The sequence below is a fragment of the Plenodomus lingam genome (genome assembly GCF_022343315.1).
Source record: "Plenodomus lingam strain CAN1 chromosome Unknown contig_3, whole genome shotgun sequence".
In the NCBI taxonomy this organism is placed as follows: Eukaryota; Fungi; Ascomycota; class Dothideomycetes; order Pleosporales; family Leptosphaeriaceae; genus Plenodomus; species Plenodomus lingam.
Window position 1 is genome coordinate 31,319 of NW_027093944.1, and position 23,147 is coordinate 54,465.

At 47.8% G+C, this 23,147-nt stretch overlaps 8 protein-coding genes across 8 annotated transcripts; 4 read left to right on the plus strand and 4 right to left on the minus strand.

Moving 5' to 3' along the window:
- Window positions 1-500: 500 nt before the first annotated feature.
- IAQ61_007422 (uncharacterized protein) lies at window positions 501-3,645 on the plus strand (the record flags this gene model as incomplete). Its single annotated transcript, XM_066097577.1, is given in 3 exon segments — window positions 501-652; window positions 670-963; window positions 3,246-3,645. Coding segments are annotated over 3 exon segments (846 nt in total), but the record flags the coding sequence as incomplete, so codon positions are not given.
- Window positions 3,646-4,639: 994 nt separating this feature from the next.
- On the plus strand, window positions 4,640-5,446 carry IAQ61_007423 (uncharacterized protein; the record flags this gene model as incomplete). Its single annotated transcript, XM_003842399.2, has 1 exon — window positions 4,640-5,446. One exon carries the CDS (start codon window positions 4,640-4,642, stop codon window positions 5,444-5,446), a length of 807 nt encoding a protein of 268 aa, XP_003842447.2.
- A 665-nt stretch (window positions 5,447-6,111) lies between these two features.
- Window positions 6,112-6,665, minus strand: IAQ61_007424 (uncharacterized protein; the record flags this gene model as incomplete). Its single annotated transcript, XM_003842400.2, has 2 exons — window positions 6,112-6,548; window positions 6,602-6,665. The coding sequence occupies 2 exons, from the start codon at window positions 6,663-6,665 to the stop codon at window positions 6,112-6,114; spliced, it is 501 nt and encodes a 166-aa protein (XP_003842448.2).
- A 938-nt stretch (window positions 6,666-7,603) lies between these two features.
- Window positions 7,604-8,038, minus strand: IAQ61_007425 (uncharacterized protein; the record flags this gene model as incomplete). Its single annotated transcript, XM_066097578.1, has 1 exon — window positions 7,604-8,038. One exon carries the CDS (start codon window positions 8,036-8,038, stop codon window positions 7,604-7,606), a length of 435 nt encoding a protein of 144 aa, XP_065952075.1.
- Window positions 8,039-8,817: 779 nt separating this feature from the next.
- Window positions 8,818-13,428, minus strand: IAQ61_007426 (uncharacterized protein; the record flags this gene model as incomplete). Its single annotated transcript, XM_003842401.2, has 1 exon — window positions 8,818-13,428. One exon carries the CDS (start codon window positions 13,426-13,428, stop codon window positions 8,818-8,820), a length of 4,611 nt encoding a protein of 1,536 aa, XP_003842449.2.
- Window positions 13,429-13,690: 262 nt separating this feature from the next.
- Window positions 13,691-18,350, plus strand: IAQ61_007427 (uncharacterized protein; the record flags this gene model as incomplete). Its single annotated transcript, XM_066097579.1, has 2 exons — window positions 13,691-13,734; window positions 13,802-18,350. The coding sequence occupies 2 exons, from the start codon at window positions 13,691-13,693 to the stop codon at window positions 18,348-18,350; spliced, it is 4,593 nt and encodes a 1,530-aa protein (XP_065952076.1).
- A 1,321-nt stretch (window positions 18,351-19,671) lies between these two features.
- IAQ61_007428 (uncharacterized protein) lies at window positions 19,672-20,562 on the plus strand (the record flags this gene model as incomplete). The annotated part of the gene is made up of 1 exon (XM_066097580.1): window positions 19,672-20,562. The coding sequence occupies one exon, from the start codon at window positions 19,672-19,674 to the stop codon at window positions 20,560-20,562; it is 891 nt and encodes a 296-aa protein (XP_065952077.1).
- A 1,212-nt stretch (window positions 20,563-21,774) lies between these two features.
- On the minus strand, window positions 21,775-23,147 carry IAQ61_007429 (uncharacterized protein; the record flags this gene model as incomplete). Its single annotated transcript, XM_003842394.2, has 4 exons — window positions 21,775-22,558; window positions 22,618-22,741; window positions 22,805-22,934; window positions 23,007-23,147. The coding sequence occupies 4 exons, from the start codon at window positions 23,145-23,147 to the stop codon at window positions 21,775-21,777; spliced, it is 1,179 nt and encodes a 392-aa protein (XP_003842442.2).

Genomic DNA, 23,147 nt, shown 5'->3' on the forward strand with positions numbered 1-23,147 from the left:
AATACTTTGTTTTTGTGCAAACGATCTCCTACGTAGAGTTGAACCTAGAGTTGTTCATATCAGACTAGGAAGGAACAATAGTGGGCGTGATACATGATTACAGGGGTTTATGGAGTGTGGCCGCGAGCTACATGTGGCGTGCGCGTCCCTGCGAAGTTTCGAGTTCAAGTAGGCAGTACAGGGTATACATAGGCACGTCGGCTCGCATGCCTACTGCTTCCGTATTGTATCGAAGAAAAGCCGAACCATTCGTGTTTCAAGATTCAAAGGAATGACTATATAGGATTGGCTCGGCCAACTTCGGTATAATACGGAAAGTGGTTGACATGCAACCTGACCTGACTTTATCCTATACTAGTATTGCTTTTCGTTCTCGGTCTGGAGTGGCAACACCCTTTGATGCTATTGAGGTCTTCGAAAAGATAGATCATTAGCACGACTTGCCTGGCCCATTTGTGAACTGCTGATTCTCCTTCTAGCACTGTTGACCATGGTTGAAGAATTCCTTGACCCTTAGCCGTCACCTCTTCCGCAGCTACAACAGCAACAACGACCTTTCTGAGAGTCTTGTCAAAATTGTGCAGACTCTAAGGTTCGATGCAGTAAAAACAAACCTACTTGTGCACGTTGTGCCCGTCGAGGAACGCCGTGTGTCTATTAACAATCTAGGCGTGCTAGAAGAAAGGTCACGTCTAACGTACACGCCAAACAAACTCGTCGTGCTGCTACCGAAACCCTCAATGAGAACCCCCCCGCGGACACATGGGCGGGCAATGTCGACAATAATAGTTCACTGCGATCTTCGCCAGGATCCGAGACCATCTTAACTGTTGTCATTTCCCAAGGAGCCTCCACTGACAGCCAAGCACTTTCGGAGAGCTCATCAGCCTTGGGCTCTGTTCCTGATCGTTCTGGCCTAACAGAGTGGTCTTCCAATGAGCTCTTCAAAGCCCTTTGCACTAAGTCGGCCCCGCTCTTATGTGGAGATAATCTTGGTTCTGTTCCACACATCGCACAAGACTCGTTTAACGTGATCCACCACCGAGCGCCCACCCCCACCGAGCGCCCACTAACACCAAAATCCACCACCCACTAAATAAGGATATTGCGCCACCCACAATAGCTATTATTATAAGATTTCTTAGAGTCGCGATTATTAGATCTATTAGAGTAGATTAAATATTTTAGATTATGTAAGCAGCTTTTTAGGGGGTCTAATTAGGCGCCTACACTGTAAAGTTGCCTCTACTACTATATCCTCTTCTACTAGCTCCTTATTAACTACCTTAGCTAGTATAATAGTAGGAGGCTTAAGGATTTGCCTCTTACCTATTTAGGATATTTTAATATTATTTTAGAGTTACTTTTCTAGTTACTTAGTAGTTTTCTACTTATTACGTGTAGTAGCTTTTTAGGTAGCTTTCTCCTTCTACTCCTTCTTAGTAATTACTTAATTTAAGTAACGCTCCTCTATAAGTTAAGCTTTAGTAAGCTTCTATTACTTATAAAGCTTAATTACCTTACTTTTTTAGTATTATAGCTCTTATTCTTTAAGGTTCTTTTACTCCTAGAGCTTAAATACTTGCTCTACCTTTAATAGTAAAATAAATTAGGCACTACTACTATAATTATTATTAGGGGGTAATAATAGAGGTTTACCACGCTTCCTATGCTTCTTCTTATTAGCTAAGGTAGCCCTTAGGTGTTTATTTTTATAGTTAAGTAGAGTATTTCTTACTAATATAGTATAGATTATCTAGCTAAGCTTCTTTAACTATTTATTATAGATATTAATTATAGTATTATAGAGTAACTACTCTATCTTTCTCTAATTACTTACACTTAATATTAAGGTTATACTATTACTTAAAGAAGGCTAGTTACTATTATTTATAGGTGCTTTAAACCTTAAAAGGATAATATTAGGGTTAAGTAGTAAGATGCCTGTTACTTTAAAAGCTATTAATATTAGCTTTTCCTTAAAGGTATTACTCTATATAGTATTAAATAACTAGTAGAAATCCCTCTTAGTAATGCTTATAAGCCCTTAGGAGCTATCTAGAAAACTAGATAGTTAAGCTTTATATAAAGCTGCAAAGGGAGCAAATACTATAATATTAAGTAGCTAAAGGGTGTAAGTGCTATAAGGGGGATATATTATAAGTAGGATCTTATATTTATTATAGTACTTAATAAACTCTATTATTATATAAGATCTATAGCTATTAAGGATAAGGAGCTAGTATAAAGTATAAGCTTTAGCTTTTGTCTTGTAATTAAACACCTCCTTAAGCTAGGATACCCCTAGGGTGTAGCTTGTCTACCTACTTAGTAATCCTATAAAGAAAGCTTAGTATTATAATAGGTTAAAATCTTATAACTAGGTATCCTATAGAGCTCTAGATTAGGACTAATAAATAAGGGTAGAGGTAAGAGCAGTACTATTAGCGCATATGCAAGCTATAGTAGTAATCTACTCCCTATTACTATCCTAGAGTATAGCTCTAATCTTTCTCTACTTATAGGTACTCTTATTAAATATATATTTAGTTTTTAATAGTACTCTAATAAGAAAACCCTTCTTATCTATATTATAGATATACTAACTCTTAATATTATATTACTCTATTTTTTAGTGTAAAAGCTTAAAGTATAAGCTATACTTAAAGGTAGAATTAGCTTTAAAGTAGTTATAATTAAGCCTAGTAGCCTAATAGGAGATAAGATTAATATTATAGCAGTTAATAAAGTGCTACACCTAATTTTTACTTACTAGATTCCTTATTATTTTAGTTACAAAATTTTAAATAATAGTCTATATAGGGGGTAATCCTTACCTATAAAGCTCTTTAATATACTTTATAAGCTTGCTTTCTTACGTAGTATTAAGTATTTAACTATTTAGTAGAGTAGTAGTGTATACCTACTAAATTTTCTAGTAGCGTCTAGATAAGGTTAACTACAAGTAACTATACTTTTCTACTATTTCTAAGTATGTAAAATCTTCTCTAAGAGTTAAGGATTTAATTGCTGCAAGCGCGTCGTTAATAGGTGCTATAGTTGTTAAGAAATTTAGTGTTGAAAATTTGGTGATTTTGGTGTTGGTGGGCGCTCGGTGGGGGGGGTGGGCGCTCGGTGGTGGATCACGTTACTTTGGACGATTAATTTTGGGCTCTAGGTAATGCAAGTGACGGGACGATCTTCGATGATCCAACGCTAGCGTTTCTCGGCTTGCCATCCCTAAGGCCTGAAGCTGCAGAAAATAGCCTAGTGGCTGCTTACCGCTTTGGAGAAATAACTTCGTCCATCTCAACTTGTAGCGATGGCTGTCCCGCAGTCATTTCTTGGTTATTATCAGAGTTGTTCGTATCCTGTGGCACAACATGCGAACGCAACCAGACGCAAAGCGCAGAGCATCAAAGCCAATCTTTGGTTGATATCATTGCTAGGAATAAAAGAATATCAGAGGCTATGGATGCTATGGTAGAATGCACATGCGGCCAAGACGTCCACATGTTGTTCCTTGTTGGCCTATGCACCTTGAAAGTCATGTCGTACTATCTCGAAGCTACGCGACTTGAGTATCTTAAGAGTACCCAAAAGCCTGGCGACTTATTCAACACTAATGAGGATGAACATACTTAACCAGAAGAGGAAGATAACGACGTTAAAGCCAAGATAATGTCAGCCCGCATGGTTCTTGGCGAGCTTTATCGCATCCAGCGACTCTTGGCCTGTCTATCTGATCGCCTAAAACAGACAGAGCCAAGAAGTGATCTGCTTAATGGTTCTGCTGATTTAGGAGATTCATCGAGAAACGAATTAGAAACTCCATTTACTCGTTTAATGCTTGAGCAGCTTGATTACAGCTTGCGAGCTCATCTTCGCTACGTGTTTACATGCATGTCGCGCGTGGCTTAGCGTGCATGATGCAGTATTGGCTGCAACAGAGTAACAGACAAGACAGTCATCTCTTTTTAAGAACGGAGTTGGACATTTCGCGGATAACTTCTGCTGCTATTTTACTAAATCCTCTCGTTATTTCGCCTACTTTCATGCGAATTAACCTCCTCTGTTCTAGAAAGAAGATTGCACTTGTTAATGACGACTCTTCAACATACAGATCGTTCTACAAAAACCACAAAAACATGTAACTTGTCTTCTAAACTTAATTGTGCTCTTGGTGTTCAGTGAGCCGGATGAGTCTGAGTAATCGCCTAAGTGACCTTCCTAGTCTCGGGAACCAACACCATATCTGTCAGCCCCGATGTGTCCTAGCGACCAAGTCGGGACATTGCATTATCGTTTTGCAGGTAGAAGAGCCAACTCTATCGCATGAAGCCTTGGGCTCTGTTGAATATAAGATAGCCTCTGCTTCGATACTCCTCACCAAAGTCAACCATGGCAGAGAATTCTAACAATCCCCATGTTCTCATCATCGGAGGAGGCTTAGCTGGTCTCGCTCTAGCGCAGGCATTGAGAGCCCAAAACTACACTTTCCAAATGTTTGAGAGAGATATTTCCGAAGTGGGCCGAACTTAGGGATGGTGCATAACACTGAATGGCGAGTATGAATGCCCCACCTGCGAAATTATTCTTTACGGATTCCAAGGTTTAGATCTGACGATAGTTTCCCAGCATGCTCGACAGCTTCGCTCAATACTTCCCCAGCGATATGCCGGATTTAGCCCAGGTGGATCACCTCTGTGGTACAGGCATTGAGACCAGCAGTGCCGTTTACCACGCCTCGAAGAATGTCCTTAAAGAACTCATCCGATTCGGTTCCAAGCTCGGGGACAGACAAATCCGTGCCAACCGTGGTAGACTCAGGAGCTGGTTGATGACCAACATATCCGTCCAATGGGGAAAGCAGTTTGAGAGGTATGAAGAAGATGCCAATGGAGTCACTGCTTATTTCAAAGACGGGTCTCAATTTCATGGTGACATACTCGTTGGTGCAGATGGAATACACAGTCGAGTGCGAGCACAAATACTTCCCGTGGTCCATCCTGGCTTTCTGCCCATGGGTGCCATCTGCGGGGAAATAGAAGCACCTAAAGAGCAGTACGAGCGGTGGATGCAATTGGGAACGTCATGGGTCTCTGCCTTTTCAGATGACTTGCGAGTGACTTATCTCGTGAGCAGTGTGTCGGAAGACCGAAACATAGCCAAGTTGTATTGGCTCTTCGGATGGCAAGACGAGGATGCTCTCAAAGACGATTTCTGGACATCTATGGCATCTCGTGAAGAAATGCACCAATTTGTGCTTTCACGGTTGCATAAGCTGCATCCACAGATTGCGGAGCCCTTCCAAGCGACCCCTGTTGAAGGCATGGTACTACCGCCCCTCCGCCTATGTGATATGCTGCCCCCGGTGTTACCAGCCGGTCGTATTACCTTGGTCGGAGACGCTGCTCACTCTATGACGCCTTGTAAGTATTCTTGAACACAACCGCGTGAAGGTTTGCATGATATTATCTAACGCGCAGGCTCGCAGTTCGTGGACAAGGAGGCAATGTTGCCATGGCAGATGCTATCAGTCTAGCGCGATCGATTCATGAAAGGGGAGAGAATCAGAGTTTATCAGACGTGTTGAAGCTTTATGAAGAAGAGATGCGACCCCGAGCAATGGTGAAGGTACTAGAATCTCGAGCCGGTGCTTACGAGGCAAATGCTCAACCGAAAAAGGAAGCAAATGGCTCATGATATCTTAAACTGTCCATGTAGCACGTACAACACACTTGATGAACAGTATACAAACCAATTGCACACCAGCTACTGATATTTCATGATCGACACAACTCGATGTTGGAGACAGGGTGTCCATCAAAGGAAACTATCCAGAGACACCCGCTTTATGGAACGTCGTGAACTTTGGAGTAATTCAGGTAACCTATAATACTTAATATGTACGCTTGACAGGCCTTCATATAAGAATACGTATAAAAATGAATACAAGATGCTTAGGGAAACATATTCATCAACAATTTCAGCACTAAATACATATTACAAATCATCTAAGAAGCCTTGAGACCACTGCTGCGCGTTGCGATTGCAAGTGAAACATTCGCGAGAGTCATACATTCTATCCTCATTCAATTCAGGCATTGTCTACCGCACCAAACCAGATAGAGTGATTAAGCCAAGAGCTGCTCCCAGAATGGGAAAGACGGTGCGAGCAATGTTCAATTTTCGCCACCTGCCAACGAGATACTGAGCGTCCGCGAGATTCGTCGGTGTTCCAGCCCGATTCTTCTCAATTTCCGCGAAAATGGCATTGTTGATGCGGACAATGAACAACCAGGTGAACGGAACCATGGACATGGTGAGCGCACCAGAGTATGCGTAGAGAGCGATCGTTTTTCCGCGTTCTTGGGTTGTCCAAGCAGCCGTCCAGTAGAGTAATCCGCTGGCCACAGCCAGCTTAGGTCCAACCTTGTGCCCCGAGCTGTAGATGAAATGCCACTGTCGAAGAAGGAGAGACGAATCCGGAGGGGTTGTTTTCAGGATCATTGGGACTGCTATCATAGACACCAGATTCATTCCGCCTGTCATGGTCGTGAGAATAATATCGAATTTGGTAGTATTCATGTCCTCATACCTGCGAGAAAGGCGGAACTAAAGGCAGCTACGGGGATGAGCATTCTCTCTGGCGATGCCATCATGTTAGACTTCGAAACAGCAGATGGCTCAATTGCTAATGTGATCGTTCAACAAACTTGCTGTGGTTTTAGGGCAATGAGCGACGAGTCCTCTGTCTCATGATCGTCCATTCAATCAACGGCTTACCGGACCAAGTCGGTTACCGAACATTGACTTTGCATCCCAGAGGAGGAATATAGCGTTGGCGTGTCGGATATGGATTGTCATCTCGGTGTGTCGATCATGGATTTGTCATCTCGGTATGTAGAACATGCATTGCCATTTCGGTGTGTCGAACATGTATCTAGGCATTGCCATCTAATGTCCCGACATTGCCCCAACAAGTGTCGAACGGGCATTACCTTACGGTCCCAACGTCCCGACGCCGACGCAGCCGATGCCCCACCGGGGCAATTCGGTGCAAGTCTGGCAGGGTTCGCAAGATCAACGGGGTCCAGGATGCAAGACAATCCACGCATCCGCATATGCATGGATATTAGCTTTGTAGCCATGTCAAGGCACAGGGGTTTTAAGTCTCGATCCAAACCACATGCATACAATACTGGACCAGGACTCGAGCATCGTGGTGTAACCTGGAAATTGGCTTATCCACCACCCACCACCCACATACACGGCCCAAGACTGCGATTACCCGTGGGCAGAATATATCTAGTGTTCTAAAAGCAGTACTATTACTCCTGTGTATCTTAGATACAACAACATAAATTTCTAGTGTAAGATTAGGATCTCGCAGTCACCCTCTAACGTTATAGCTAGATTTCCAGGGTTTACTGCGACGCAAGAGCCCAGGTTATGCCATTTACACAAGCCGTTCCGTGTCGGTCACAAACCATGGTATCCTATTCAATCTACGTGAAAAGAGACCAGATAAATCTCCATTGATGCAATGCACCTTGTTTGATTAGGATACAATTGATGCCCTCTTCCCCAAGTCTCTACTCTAAGATTGATCGTGACATACAAGAAGATCTGCCATCTGCGCACTCTTAGTCATCTTGTGTGCTTCTTCAATATAAGCGCGGTCAATTGAGAAAGGTTTGCCTATGACGTTGGGTAGCCAGCGGCCGACCAATTGCTCAGGTATAACATCCTCTACCCGAATTTTCCGCTCCAAATAACGGCGGTAATCGTCAATGTGGCTGCGCAACAAACGAGAATGAAAAGGAATATCAATACCTTGGAGAGGAATCGTTGCTGTCCCAGCCTTGGCTAACATGACGCAGTCTGTACAAACAACGCGACGTGTATGGGTGGCAATGATCTCTCTTAACCTAGCAGGATCAAGACATTGAGGCGCTTCGAGCGATGCAAGCTCATTTGATACGCTACTCAAGATCGACAGTGCTTTGATCTGTATGAAAGTAAGTGGTTGCATGGGAGGAAACAATGATTGACAAATAGCGAATACTTACATGGCCTGCACAAACATATTGCCTGTTACTGACGTTGTAATTCACGATTTCAACCAAACTCTGTGCTCTTTCTTGAATGAGTTGAACCAGTTGCTGCAAATCGGCTTCTCCAAAAGCTATATTCCAGGCATCACATCAGCGACTTATTTCGACTTGACAGGTCGATAAGAAACTCAATTACTTACATTTGCTAATCCGTGACGGATCTACCGCCATCATTGAGTATCCCGTGTCACCATTTGCGTCCTTGGGCAAAGCGTTCTGCATTGTGAACGCCCGATGAAAAACGAGGTCTAGAAGTGCTTCGAAACTCATAAGGGTTGTGAAAGAGCCAAGAGCGGAGTACTCTCCAAGAGAGTGTCCTGCATAACGCGCATCGCGTTGTACCATTTCCTGGGCTCGAAGGTGCTGAAACTGGGCCATCTCCATCACCACGAGGGCAGGCTGCGCGAATTGAGTTGAGTAGAGTAGTCCTTGGGCTTTGTAAAACGTATATGATGTTGAATTATGGCTTAAAGTATTTCCCAAGAGACTGAGATCTTTCAATTCGTCAGCCATGGCAAGATAGTTCTCCTTGATCCTTCTGCCTCGCTTTCCTTTAAAGTGGATAGTCAAGGTCTTTGGATTTTGGCGCACTATATGGAGCAACGAGAAACCTATCGCATATCAGAGGTAAGCTGGCTTTACGACGACGACTAAGTTACTCACCAAATTTCCGTTTTAAGTACTCTTCTGCTCGGTCCTAGACAGCCTTGATTTCGCTGTTGGCTGTATACAACTTCATTCCCATACTAGGGGTCTGGCTACCTTGTCCTGTAAACGTATATGCAGTACCGACTTGTGCCACTATTGCCTCTGCAGACATCACGCGCGTGCCATCGTTCGCACTGGATACTTCCATGCGAAGTAACATCTCCCCATCGGTCATCGTCGTGTGCCGGATGTGCATCTTCAGTCGGGACCCGTGAAAAACCAGGCCGTGGAAAATCGCCTGCCAGTGCCTAAATCGTGTGCGAAATTCGTCGCCAATTGCCGATTCGACGAAGCGTCGGGCAATGAGAGAGGTGTGCATTCCATGAACAACCTTGCTTGGGAGGCCAGCCCAGCGGGCAAAGAGGTCGCTTACATGGATAGGGTTCTCATCTCCAGAAACTCGAGCGTATGTAGCGCTGTCCAAAGGCACGCCCACCTCAATGCTAGCGCCACTAGACCAACCTGGATGGGAGAGTTCTTCTCTAGTATGCTTTGGAGTACCCCAACGACGAAGGAAGTCTGTCACTGGATTTTCCTTACACAGATGTTCTTCGAAATACACCAGTCCGACCTCTTTTAGAGTAGCAGAGTAATCTTCGACATATACATGGCCTTCAACCTTTAGGCTTTTCAAGCTACTATTGCCCATGTACCCACTATGTGATGTTATTCGAAAGAAGAGATTTTTTTGCAAGAGCTCTGGTTGTGGGTTCTTTAGTTGCAACCAGCTCTTGTCTTTGATGATCGCTTCTAGAGTCTCGTTATCGACACGGACCACCATATCGGGCTCATGTATGACAGCAAAGCATTCGCCAGATCTTTGGTTTGAGCTTCTTATGAAGAAATCCGACTTGATAACAACGACTTGCTCCTGGGCTCTGCTGATGATTGCCGTCACCTCAATATTCTGGCCGGTGGAGTGCAATTTTCGACGCGTGATTTGCGACTCAATTGTGACAGTCTGTCCCACGCGAAGAGGCAAAGTCTTCGCTTTATATCGGAAACTTATGGATCGGTGCAGAAGCTGTAATAAGTCACAGTCCAGATCCGGATGCATGAGGGGCTCCAGAAGTGATTGCCATGCGATGACCACACACATGTCCAGTGGCACTATCGAGCTCTGGGGGCTCCAATCGCGTAGCTCGGTAGGCGATGAGCGCTCTAGACTGGCAAATCTTTCGACGCTGGCCCTCGTTATTGTTTTTTCTGCGCTATAGTACCGCGCGCGGATGCCGGTGTCACGCTGACGAAGTGACTCTAACTTCTCAAGCCAAAGAGAGCGATACAGGTTTCGGATTGATGCTTTACGGTTGAAGGTATTTTCCAGTATCTCTACAGCACCTGCTGTTTCCCGCATCTCAAACTGGAAATATGTGGAACGGATTTCATTTGTCGCGCATTTTTGCACTTGGAGCTGAATCACAAACCTCGAAGGACCCTGGAGCCTCAGCGAAAGACTACTCCACATATTTGCACGCTCGGCCGTATGCTGCGTAAATTTGAAGGCTTGGAACTCGTTCTTTTTGTTGAGGATAACCTCTAGGATGTCTCCGCTGCGAGGCTGAATTGCGGTCTTGATTGGGTTCTCAAGAGCATGCCCTCCGAAAATGCACCACTGAGATTGAAGTATCAAACCAAGCTGTGTTGATCTAGCAACCGCTTCGATAACATAATCAATCTCAGGGACCACGTGACCAGGTAGATAGGTAAGCCTTGTAATTCTACCGTCTGAGAATGCATGCATCTCTTGGCAGATTTGCGTATCGAGAAGGGGCTTCAAGGGCTGGGTCGAGCTGTCACTAGTTGGCTGATATTCGTCCTTTTTGAGAATTCTGATATAGTCATCACAAATGCGATCCATAATCGTTTTCACAGGCTCGTCTACTATGGTCGAGAAACGGGCAGCGACAGGTCCGTGGATAACAAGGACTCGCTGGATGTCGCTATCGAACACCGAATCAATATTCTCCGACTGCCAGAGAGTGTCTTTCTTGAACCATTTCTCGAAATTCTCGTCCAGACATGGGATGAAAGGTACCGGTTTGATTCCTTGTCGCTGGAAAAGTGCCATGAGTATCATGCAGTCCTCGGGATACATACTCGTTGCAGCCAGGGAGCCGAATAAGGCCTCGAAGTCTCGTGGAAGAGTCGCAGGGTTGTCACTGAGGCATTCTACAGATATCGATGAACGGGACCCAACCTCATGAATAAAGTCCATAACGATGCGGCAATATGACGTATCGATCCAATTTCGTCGCGACGTGGTGGACATGAGTAGACATAGACGCCTTACCATCTCTGAGTACTTCATTTCTTCCATCTGAACATTGTTGCCTCTCTCGTCGACGGCCAACCAGGGCCGAACGTAATCAGAGTTCAGGGCTTGAATGATCCAGTCCCTGTACTTGCGTAAATATATTAGCCTCTTGTGCACATCACGAATGCAAAATATGCGCTCATCGAATGCCTTCCAGAGCAATGCTCCACGGGTTGCTAGGACGTGTATTGGCTGCCCGAATTCGGAATGAATAGAAATGACGCCGCCCTGTCCTTTCTTGACTGAAGTGCGCCAGTTGCAAGCATCAACGCCAGGAGTCTGGCTGATGAGATGTTTTGCTTGCAATGCTGTATGTGCCTCTTTAGCAATCATGATACGACTGCCTAAAAGAATTCCATCAAACGGCATCGGCGGGCGACCAAATGAACGAGACCACTGCCCAGTCAGGTATGCGATGGAGCTCTCTGCATCGCCAAACCCGCTTCCTGCAATGAGAACGATGTTGTCGCACTCCCTTATTCGGCTGTAACTTTCAAGAATGGGCGGCTCAAACTCTTCCATGGAATGATGTCCTCCAGCCCTGCCACCAGTCCATTGTAGACCAATGGTCAGGTCTGGATAAATCTTAGCAAGCTCAATGACTTGATCAATCGCTGAGAGGCTGCCAGGCTTGAATGACAGATGATTCAACTCTAAAGATGCCGTCCATTCTTTAATGACGTCGGGAGAGGGGACGCCGGCCCCTATTGTAAGTCCGCGAATCGGAAGGCCTTCTCGTTTCAATTTTTTCAACACATCAATCTGCCAGCCAAGGGCTTTAGGATTGATGTAGATTAGGTTGCAGGTGACTCCGCGGTACGCGGGTATAGCCACAGCCAGTCTTCGCACAGCAAGCTCAAAAGCATCGGCTCGATGATAGCCGCCGCCGGCTAATTCGACATGGTAACCGGCGTTCGCTATAGTAGCGACTACGTCACATGAGACTGTGGTAGGAGTCATGGCCGCAACCATAAGAGGTGGGACGTTGAAACGCTCCGTCATGCGCGTGCGGAGAGAGTAGCGGCCTGTAGAGTCACGGACAATGCGTGGCCCATAGGCTTCCTGCCAGGACAAATTTGATGGCATCAGGTAGAGCGAGGGCGGATAATCCTTCAAACGACGTAGCACAGCGTCATCAGCCATGTTCACCACATCCAAGCCAAGGCCCGCAGTTGCCTCCCGTATCCAAGCAGCTGTTTTATTAGGACCAAAAGCCAGGACACGATGAGCCCTAAGGGACTCACACGTTGCAGGCCAATCCATACATTTGACCAGCAACGACTCAACGACGTTGTAGAAGACTTTGGCAGCTGTTATGCTACCATTCTGTATGACACCGCCGTCCCGGGGAAACACTATGGGTATACGAAGCTCCTGGTTGAGTATCGGCATTGTTAATGCCAGGCTCAGCAGACTGTTCACGGCTGGAGCCATAATTGGCGTATTGAGCGGAGCTGAAACGGGCAAGAAATACAGGCGAAGCCCTTCTTGGCTCTGTTCCATTGATGGTATCCCCTTGTGAAGACGCGTGGAAACGCTGATCAGAGCTTCGGTTGGCCCAGCAATGATGAATTGATCATAAGAGTCCACGGATGCCAAATATATCCGATCGCGCTCGTTGCGAAATGCCGTCTTATTTTCAAGGCGTATAGCCATCTCTAGCGTGGCTCGCGGTAGTCCACAAACACGCAGAGCATGAGAAGGTTTGCTTCCAGTCATATCCAGGCACTCCTGGACCTGCCCCAATGTAACAGCCGAGCGCGGTGTCGCCTCGTGCACACTCAGGCCAATCCAAAACGAAAGCTCAAGGTAAGCATCTGCCAAGGAGTAGAAGGATGCCCAGTCGCTTGTCTGGGCAAGCGCCAAGGCGGTTAGCATGCCTTCGGCGCGACCAGACACTGAGCATAGGGATGCCGCAAATTCTCCTGGATTTAAGTCGTAGCTCTTGCACACTACGATGATTTGTGCAAAAGACAGAACAGTGTTGATTGGCAGACTGACAGGTGCTTCAGCAAGAACTTCTGGTTTCGGGCTCGCTTGCTTGCGGTTGATCCATCCTTTAAGATCGAAGTTGGTTGTGTGGTGAAAGTTATCTGAGCTTGACTGATGCAGAAGCCCTTGGAGCGTCCCAGTGGCTCGTTCTATCAGTGCGTCGATTGCTGTAGGACTGTGGCGGTAGAGAGACCTGATCTCCTCCAGGGGGGTGAGGTTGCCATCGCCTTGGCCTCCAAACACGGCAGCCACTCGTGTCTTCTCTGCCGGCGTCGAGCGTGAGAGAGTCATGTCGTCGTTCTGTCGTATAGTCTTTGTTGGACAACTAGAACCCTGAGGGACGATTATGAGCGCGTTCAGATTCCGGCCCTGACACCTCCATCTCGGTCCGCGAGGCTGAAGGCTCGGGATTGACTCAGCTCGGGATTGATTATGTCACGATCAGGAGGTTGGACATTGCCGACACTCGGCCGAGGATGCCGCCAGGCGCATTAGTAGAGGCGTCCACCCAACCACTCTTTCTACAGTGCCACAGTGATGTTGTAAGACCGCAATGGCCCAGTCCTTCACTCTCGATGAGCAAGTCGTCGCTCACAGGTTGCTGGTGGAGCTCTTGGCGTGAGTTCATGGCAGTATCTGTATTGGAAAGCGTCTAACACTGCAGCAGCCATCAGTTTGCATTCCCAGTACAATGGACGGATAGTCAAAACGTCCTGCTCTCCGGCAGCTCTCCGGTGTCTCGTCTAATCGAATTGGGTCCTTCGGGCACATTGACCAGTATGGCGCAGAAACAAGCAATGGGATTGATTGCAGACGGTCGTCGTTCAGCAGCAGCGCCCCCAGTCTTGCTCTCATGCGCTGGTGATGATCCCAAGCTGTGGTATGAATACGAACAGGCCGTGGATGAGGAGTCCAAGGCCAGGACGTCGGAGGCGGATGAGGGGGGAGGACTAGCAGAGCAGGAGGCAAAGGAAGAGGCAACAGATGAGGCCAGAGAGAAGAGGGCCCTCCAGGTCAAGACATCCAGCATGGTGACGAAGACTGCTCGACCACCTGATTCGGAAACAGGCAACTCAACTGCAGCCGTGCCAGACTGTCCGCTACCCGGTTCGTTAGTACTTCGGATGCTGATTGCCAGGCGCTTGAAACGATCTCTCGCCCAAATCCCCTCCTCGACCTCGGTGCGCGAGCTCAGCGGGGGCAAGTCGATACTGCAAAACGAGATGGTGGGCGACTTGATAGCCGAGTTTGGCGAGCAGCGAGTGCCTGATGGTGCCGAGGACATGACTCTGAGCGAGCTGGACAGTCGCTTCGACTCCATGGCCACTGCGGGTCCGGGCAAGATATCTGGACTTCTTCTCGGCAGGCTGCTGTCCAACAAAATGCCCCTTGGTTGCAACGCTGCCTTTGTGCGCTCGCATTTGGCAGCCAAGTGGGGTCTCGGCCCGGGCCGTCAGACCTCCGTGCTGATCACGGCGCTTGTGTCGGAGCCGACGGTCCGGCTGGGATCCATCAAGGAAGCGGTTGAGCTGATGGACGGGGCAACAGAGCAGTATGCCGCATGGTGTGGGCTCTCGTTAACCATCCGCGAGCAACGGCAGCAACAGCAGCAAGATCAGCAGCCATCTGTCCAAGTAACAGCAACGGCGCCGGCGAGCCAAACACACGATTGCATGTGCAATTGTGACAGTCACGTGACTGACATCAACGCATCCTCCGCCCAGGTCGAAGGCCTACAGGCCAAGCTGGATGCATTGGTCGCTGAATTCTCCGACGAGTACTTGACTGGCGCCCTTCCCGTCTTTGATGCCAGGCGAGTGAGGATGTATAACGACTGGTGGAATGCAGACCGTATACGTCTCGCCACGTGCGACAAGGCCCAACGACAAGGCCCTTCGTCTCATGACGATGTTGGCCTCGCTCACTTGCTGAAATCATGTAGGCCCCAAACAAGAGTCGACGAGGAGGGAAAAATTACATATGTCGAGCTAGAACGAAGCCAGGGCTATGTAGAAACGATTCGAAGTGAAGACGTGAACTCGCGCCCTGCACTTGGCTGTCTCGTCAGTTTGCGATCCAAAAGAGGCTCCTCATGGGCGCCGGACGCAGAGCTGACGTCGAACTTGTTCTCAGTCATGGAGCGATGCCTCGAGACGGGCTGGTCATACGTGGGACGAGCTGTGCTGATCACAGGGGCCGGGCCCGGATCAATTGCCATGGCAGTGGCGCGTCTGTTACTCAAGAGTGGAGCCAAGGTCATTGTCACCACGCGACAAACACCGGCTGATGCAGCTGCCGTCTATCAGCAGCTGTATTACGACAACGGCTCGGCTGGCTCCGAACTGAGGGTCATTCAAGCCAATCTAGCCAGTGCTCAAGACTGTCACCATCTGATTGACTATATCCATACTGTAATGGAATGCGAGCTCGACGCCGTCATTCCGTTCGCTGCCGCAGTGGAGAATAGTGCCGAGATTGAGCAAGTAGGCGCCAACAACGAATTAGCACACAGGATGATGCTCGTAAATATTTATCGTCTTCTCGGTCGCTTGATCACAAGCCAGAAGGAGCGTGGTATAGATTGCCACCCTACTCAAGTGATTGTGCCTCTCTCGCCCAACCGAGGAACCTTCGGTGGAGACGGCCTCTACGCTGAATCTAAACTTGGCCTCGAGGCCCTGTTACACCGTGCCCAATCCGAATCCTGGGCAGGCGACTATATTTCTGTGTGTGGCGCCATAATCGGATGGACTCGATCGACCAGGCTTATGCGTGCAAATGATACCATCGCTGAATCAGTCGAGTCGCATGGCGTACTGACTTTCTCCGCTGAAGAGATGGCCTTTAACGTCGTTACTATGATGGATCCAACCATGGTCGAGCTCTGCGAGACGGAGCCAATACTTGCAGATTTTGGAGGTGCTCTCGAATGCTTGACAGACTGTTCTGAAGTCATATCCCGAGCTCGCCGCGAGATTCAATTCGTCTCAAGTACAAGGCAAGCGATTTGTAAGGAGAGAATCCGAGAGCAAGAATTAATCCATGGAAAGCCCCCCAAAGCACAACAACCCTTCATCGATCGGAGAGCAACACTTCGAGTTGGGTTTCCAAGCCTACCTTTGTCCAAGCAAGAGGCCCTTTCTACACAGTTCAGCCTCGAAGCAGCAGGTCCTGCGGATCAAATTGTAGTCGTCGGCTTCTCAGAGCTGGGACCCCATGGCAGCGCACGTACGAGGTGGGAACTTGAATCTCAAGGTCGCCTGAGTCTTTCTGGCTTCGTTGAGATGGCGTGGCTGATGGGTCTCATTCGTCACCACAATGGGCATCGCCCTGACGGTAGCTTCTATGTGGGGTGGTGCGATTCCAAAACAGGTGCACCGATAGCAGATCAACAGATTGAAGAAAAGTACGGGGCCTACATTAAAGAGCACTCAGGTGTGCGACGCCTGGCCACACATGACATACCTGAGTGGGACCCGGCTAAGAGACAAGTGCTAGAAGAAACGGTCCTTACAGAGGACTTGCCGGAGTTCGAAGCTACACGGACCTCGGCAGACGCCTTCAAAAGCAAGCACGGCGATAAAGTTCTCATCAGACCACACCCCAACGGCGAAACCTGTCTCGTTCGAATCAAGCGAGGCGCAAGCATTATGATCCCAAAGCAGATTGAGTTTCAAGCTGGTGTCGTAGCTGGACTTATGCCCAAAGGATGGAACGCCCAAACCTATGGAGTACCGACAGATCTTGCGCAAGCCCTGGAACCCAGTACTTTATTCACGCTATGCTGTGTGGCAGAGGCATTCTATAGCGCAGGACTGCCCGAACCCAGCGAGATCTTCACCCACATACATGTTGCTGAATTTGGTAATTTCATTGGCACGTTAATGGGAGGTAGCTCCAAAGGGAGAAGCTTATACCGCGATACGCTGCTCGATCGTCCCATAGCAAGTGATACGCTCGCAGACTCGTTTGCTAATACACCAGCTGCGTGGGTGAACATGTTACTTCTTGGAGCCTCGGGCCCCATTAAAACGCCCTCTGGTGCTTGCGCGACTGGCATTGAGTCAATTGACTCCGCTGTGGACTCAATACGATCCGGTAAGACAAAGATGTGCCTCGTTGGCGGTTACGATGATCTTCAGGAGGACGAATCATATGGATTCTCAATGCTCAAGGCAACAGTCAACACGACCGAGGAAGCGGCAAGAGGTCGTCTGCCACACGAGATGTCGAGACCACTGACTGAAAGTCGGGGAGGGTTTGTGGAGGCACACGGCTGTGGAGTCCAGTTAATCTGCAGCGCCAGTGTAGCGATCGAGATGGGACTACCCATTTATGGGATCATCGCAGGCTCTACAATGGCGGCCGATACTGTTGGCCGCTCAGTCCCGGCGCCCGGACAAGGACTTCTCACCTTTGCCAGAGAAAGCTTGAAGCCAATGCAATACTCAAGCGGATCTGATAAAACGAGTCTGACAGCAGTAGACACAATGTCCAGCCTTGAAGATCAAGACCTGGATGATTTTCCGTGGAGTGTTACCAGTCACGTCGAAACACTGTTGTCTCCAATGCATGCTTCGTTGGCTCAGCATCAGCTGACGATAGATGACGTGGATTTTGTTTCTCTACATGCTACGTCCACCAAGTCCGGTGACTTGAATGAATTTAAAGTCATTTCCAGGCAGCTGCACCATCTACGCCGTAACACCCGCCGACCTCTTTGGACAGTGGCTCAAAAGGCCTTAACCGGCCATCCAAAAGCCCCAGCTGCCAGTTGGATGCTAAATGGCTGCCTACAGATCATGAGAGATGGCACATTGCCCCCTCAGCGCAATGCAGATAATGTAGACCCAGCGCTGAGAACATTTTCTATGTTGGTGGTACCAAAGGAATCGATACCTCTGACGGATCCCAAGGCTTTCCTACTCACGTCCTTCGGATTTGGACAGAAGAGCGGAGAGTTGGTTGGTGTTGCATCAAAGTATCTCTACGCAATGCTCAGTGAGCAGGACTATTCTGCTTACCGTGCACGAGCTTTGTTGCGCATGGAGCGCGCTGATAGGAAATATGCTCGAGCAGTGATGGAGAACAAGATTGTCAAGATCCTCGACCATGCACCATACGATGCAGATGACACTGAGAGAGTTCTGCTTGACCCGTCTGCACGTGCATCCTATGACTCAGCATCCGAGACCTTTCGATTCAACGTTTAATCTTGGGGTTAGAAGCCATGATTCGGTGTGTTGTGGCAACATGGATACGGTTGACATAGAAGAAATGCTACAAATTGGCGCTACGCAATATATTATACTACTACTCTACGGAATATGCTATACTACTACCCAATTTGCACTCCTAGCATCTGCATATATGTCGCTGTGTCTTATGCTATGGGCAGTAACTTTCAGTGGCAAAACAGAGAGTACCAATTGATGTCTTTATGCAATTATTTGGTTAAAGTACTGAAACTCCCCCATCGTGGTGGGTCAGGTCGTTCGTCTGTTAGGTTGAAGGTCATGGTAATGTTAAATAGTAGGTTTGTCTAAATCAGGAATGCTTTCAGAGGATAAATGGTTATATAAGAAGGTGAAGCTTTGAATCTTGTTGTTTTCTCATTTCGTGATAGTTGTATGATCATATCCTTCCTGCTAGTGCCTATCTCCACCCCAATGATTGTATAATCAGTTCACCTCTACTGTCATTACTCTGTGCCAGGGCACAGTACTACTTATACGAAGTGTACAAGAGTTATTCCGTATATATCACGTGTACCTTTTCACCGATTGAGAGGAACGTACCTGCAAGATGCAGTATCCGGTTAATAAAAAGAATTAAATGTAGTATGTATGCATTGTAACTTGTCTAGTCTAGCAGCTAGGTAACTGGCTATCTAATGCACAATCCTAGCTAAGACACTGGCCCATCAGGGGGTAACACGTTACCGTACAACCATGGCTATAGCACATGACAGACTGCCAAGCGTATTACATTACGGAAAGCACAATGGACAGGAACAACTTGTCTAGGAACTTTTGTTGAGAAAAGTGCTTTATTTCACATGCAGTGTTGTTGTTCCGCCGCCGGTGGTGCTTCTGATGAGATATATCACCGTACCAGGGTTGCTAGATTACCTTGATACAGTGCACACTGTACCATGGTAGTGGAACCGAGGCCAAATCTCACCGGATAAAAGTGCCGTAGTTGGCCCTATCGCCCTAGCCATCTACAGGGTTACTTACATTAGGACAACCAAACAGAGACGTAGCAAGACCGATGGTATGGCCCGATTCTACCATCGGACATGTCCGTGCTGGGCAGTGGGCAGCTCCTATCCGCGAGCTCGGTGTACGATTGATCGTCAGTCCTGTGCACGTTGTGCTTTCGATCGCTTGGTGTCCTTATCCGATCGGTGTTCGGGATTGCCTACTGAACATTACCGAACAGTCGAGACAGCAAAAGAGCGCGCCATAAGATGCCACAATTCGTACTGCATGTCATAGAGGACGGACGATACTACACAGACTTGACGACGATATGGCCAACGCAAAGGTGCAGCTCAACCGTCTTATCGCAGTACACTATCAGCATCCTAATCTCAATGCGATCGACCGGTTTTTGGTAGACTTTGGCTTGGTAGCTGTTCAGCGCGAGGAGACCAGGACGTACTATCGTGGCTTCGGGCCAGAGACTTATGTTTACATTGCCGAGAAGTCGCTAGATGACAGGAAGCACTTTGTTGGAGGTATTCTCGCAGTGGAGTCTGTAGACGACCTTCATCGGGCCGCCCGAGTTGCCGGAGCATCAAGCATCGAGGATTCTAATTCACTCGGTGGAGGGCAACAGGTTGTGCTGACAGACCCAGTGGGAATGAAAGTGACCTTGGTTCATGGGGCGAAGACGAGGTCTGCCGCTGAAGTCAACGAGAAAGCGCCTGCGCCGATCATCCTCAATTCGGGCACAGTAAAGGCACGGCAAACACTTCATGCCTTTGAGCGCGGCCCCTGTCAGCTTGCCAAATGTGGACATTATGGACTGCGAGTTGACTCTTCCAAGTTCGATGAGGCAGTGAGCTGGTACATGGACATTTTCAACCTTAAGCTGTCGAGCTGTCTCCAACTAGCGGATGGGAAGCCCGCTTTCATGTTTTTACACATCGACAAAGGCAAAGAATTTGTCGATCATCATGTACGTACTAATTCACAAACAAGCATTCTTATCACGTCTGCTGACCAACAAATTCAGACTATCTTCCTATCTCGAGCGATGAAGCCACTCCCTGAGGCAACACCGCACCACTGTAGCTTCGAATCCGATAGCTTCGATACTCAGCAGCTTGGTCACGACTGGCTACTGCAAACAGGTTGGACTAGTTGCTACGGCATAGGCCGGCACAAATATGGAAGCCATATCTTCGATTACTGGTGAGCATTTCCGCATGCGCGGTAACTTGGGCGCGCCTCTGATGAACACTATCCAGGTTTGATGCTTCTGGTAACATTATTGAGCACTACACGGATGGTGATCTTGTCAACTGCGACACTCCTCCAACATACGAACAAGTTCAACCCGACTCGATCAAGGTTTGGGGCCCGAGCATCCCGCTGGCCTTCTTCACAGGGCGTCCTGAAGATGCTATAAAGCCTCAATCAAATGGCCCTGCTCTAACATCACTGGATCATGTTATTCGAGACGGTACCATTCCATCATCTGCCCAAAAAAGGCCACTCTATCAGGTCGAAACAAAAGCTGTGTCACAGGTCTCTACTTAGCCTAGAACCAGGGCAACTGAGCCTGCATGCCGAGGAACTTATGGGAAAGGGGGACAGGAGAAGTGATCAACGTTTTACATCTTGTGCAGATTTTAGGATAGAAGTTACCGCTGTCCCAACTTTTGATGGGATCATGGCAGCCTGACACAGTGTACATTCAAAATAGCTCTTTTTGCAAAAATGAAAATTTCAATCCTGGCCCATTGTGGACAGACTGCATGATGAATCGTATGTAAGGTTGTCTACTTATGGGAATGAAGTACTGTCAATCAGAAGCTGCACCTCACATAGTTTATAATATTTGACTAGAATGCTTGAAAGGTCACAATTGAGCGGCATTACGGTGTGGACGATCTCACAAGAGATTTGGAAATTTCTCCGAAAATACCAATCTTGAAACATGCACTCTTGTGACATGCACTTTTGTGACATGCTCTTTTGTGACATGCTTTATGGGAAATTTCTTTCTGCTGCATCTTTCATACGGTGAGCGCCAGACAAATCGAGATTTTGAGTAGTATGCTCTCACCATGCCCAGGCCACTGAAGACTCATTATGTACATCTGAATTGGTTGGAGTTTTATCTTTCATGCTGGGACTTCTTCTGGAGATAACTGTGCATCTGATCCACGTGGGTTTCTCTACGCCGAACTCTACACCACTCATCTGGCTTATTTTGGTAATCTCTCTGCTAGATGTACGACATATTTGCGAAGTCAAGTCACACTATCATCGCAAACGTACGATTTTACAGTATCACGTACCGCATATGCCATCTGCCATGGAGTGATTGCAAAAGGTTCTGAGGAGAGTAGGGCATTCAGCCTTTCCAACCACGCATTTCTAGCTAAGATAGCTAAGTTTCAATCTATTCCGATCTAGGTACAGCGGCAAGAATTGCAGCGCCTAGCTGCTCATCGTAGACCCATATGTCTCGAATTTCGAACCCATTGTTGCCCAACAAATCTTTCCACTGCTTGTCTGTCCTCTCTATGGCTCCTGCGAAAACCATGACAGCCATGTCCATGTGTACTTGCCTACTGGAAGCGCCAACTTTCGGTAAAATAATCTCATCAATGAACAGGACAGAGTCCTTGGCCATGGCTTCGTGAGTTGGTTGCAGGATAGCGGACGCTCGCTCATCGTCCCAATCGTGGATGACGTTGCGCATGTAATAGACCTTGGCTCCGCGTATTGGCTGAGGTTTGAAGAAATCGTGCGCAACGACTTCGAAACCGACTGTGCGAGCATGCTCTTTATCGATCCTATTGACCATGAAAGGGAGGTCCTCTACCAGGATGCGACCTTTGAGATGGGGAAAAGCTTTGCGAATGGCCTCGCACTGGTGTCCGCTCCCGCCACCAACATCTACAAGCATGACGCGACTGTCGGCAAGTTCCTCCTCACTGAGTATGAGGTCAGTCGTTGGAATTTTGCCATCTACCCACTTCGGAGCCTCCTTTTTGTTCTCCGCCATGAAGAGATAGCTCGCGGCCGCCTTCTCAGGGTTTTCTTTCAAATAAGCCATTGCATCGCCATCAAAGTCCACGCCTCTCATGCATGCCGATCGCACATGATCACGAGGATTTTGATAACCGTTCTCAGCCAGAAACGTGGGTAGTACCTGTAGACCTGGCCATATCAGGTTTTTGCTGGAAAGCCAAGGATCCGTCAGTCTGATAGGAGTGACTGCGCAAAGTGAAGCACTGACCTGTGTGCCAAACCGGCTCTGAATGCTGCAGACGCACAGCGTGCGGTGAGGTGAGAAGCAGAATACGTAGAACTGGCAACCTCGAGCACCAAATTGTTCACCGCAAGATTACGCATGAGCCGATCTGTAATCTATCAGACTTCTTCACTGAAACAGCTTTCTCTCGGGGTGTAAACTGAAAACATACCCAGGAGACTGGCCTCCGCACCTGTGTGCTTCTCTAAATCGTCGACTGACCAGTGCTCGTTTGGTTCTTTTATCAACAGCTCGAATATCTTGAGGTCGATTGCTACTTGAGATACTGCAGCTGCGGTCAGCTACAAATTGTGGTCAGTCCTAGCTTCCATAAAATCAGCTTGGTACGAGGAAAGTCTTGCATTGAAATGAACTCGGGACCCCATGCTCATTGGGTCCTCCACAGATAACATAAGCCGTCGTGCTGCTTCATACAGGGAAAATCGTTCTCGAGAATCTTGAGGAGGATTTTGAGCCAGGTGTAAGAGGGATTCTGCGTTGATTGTTGACGCCAT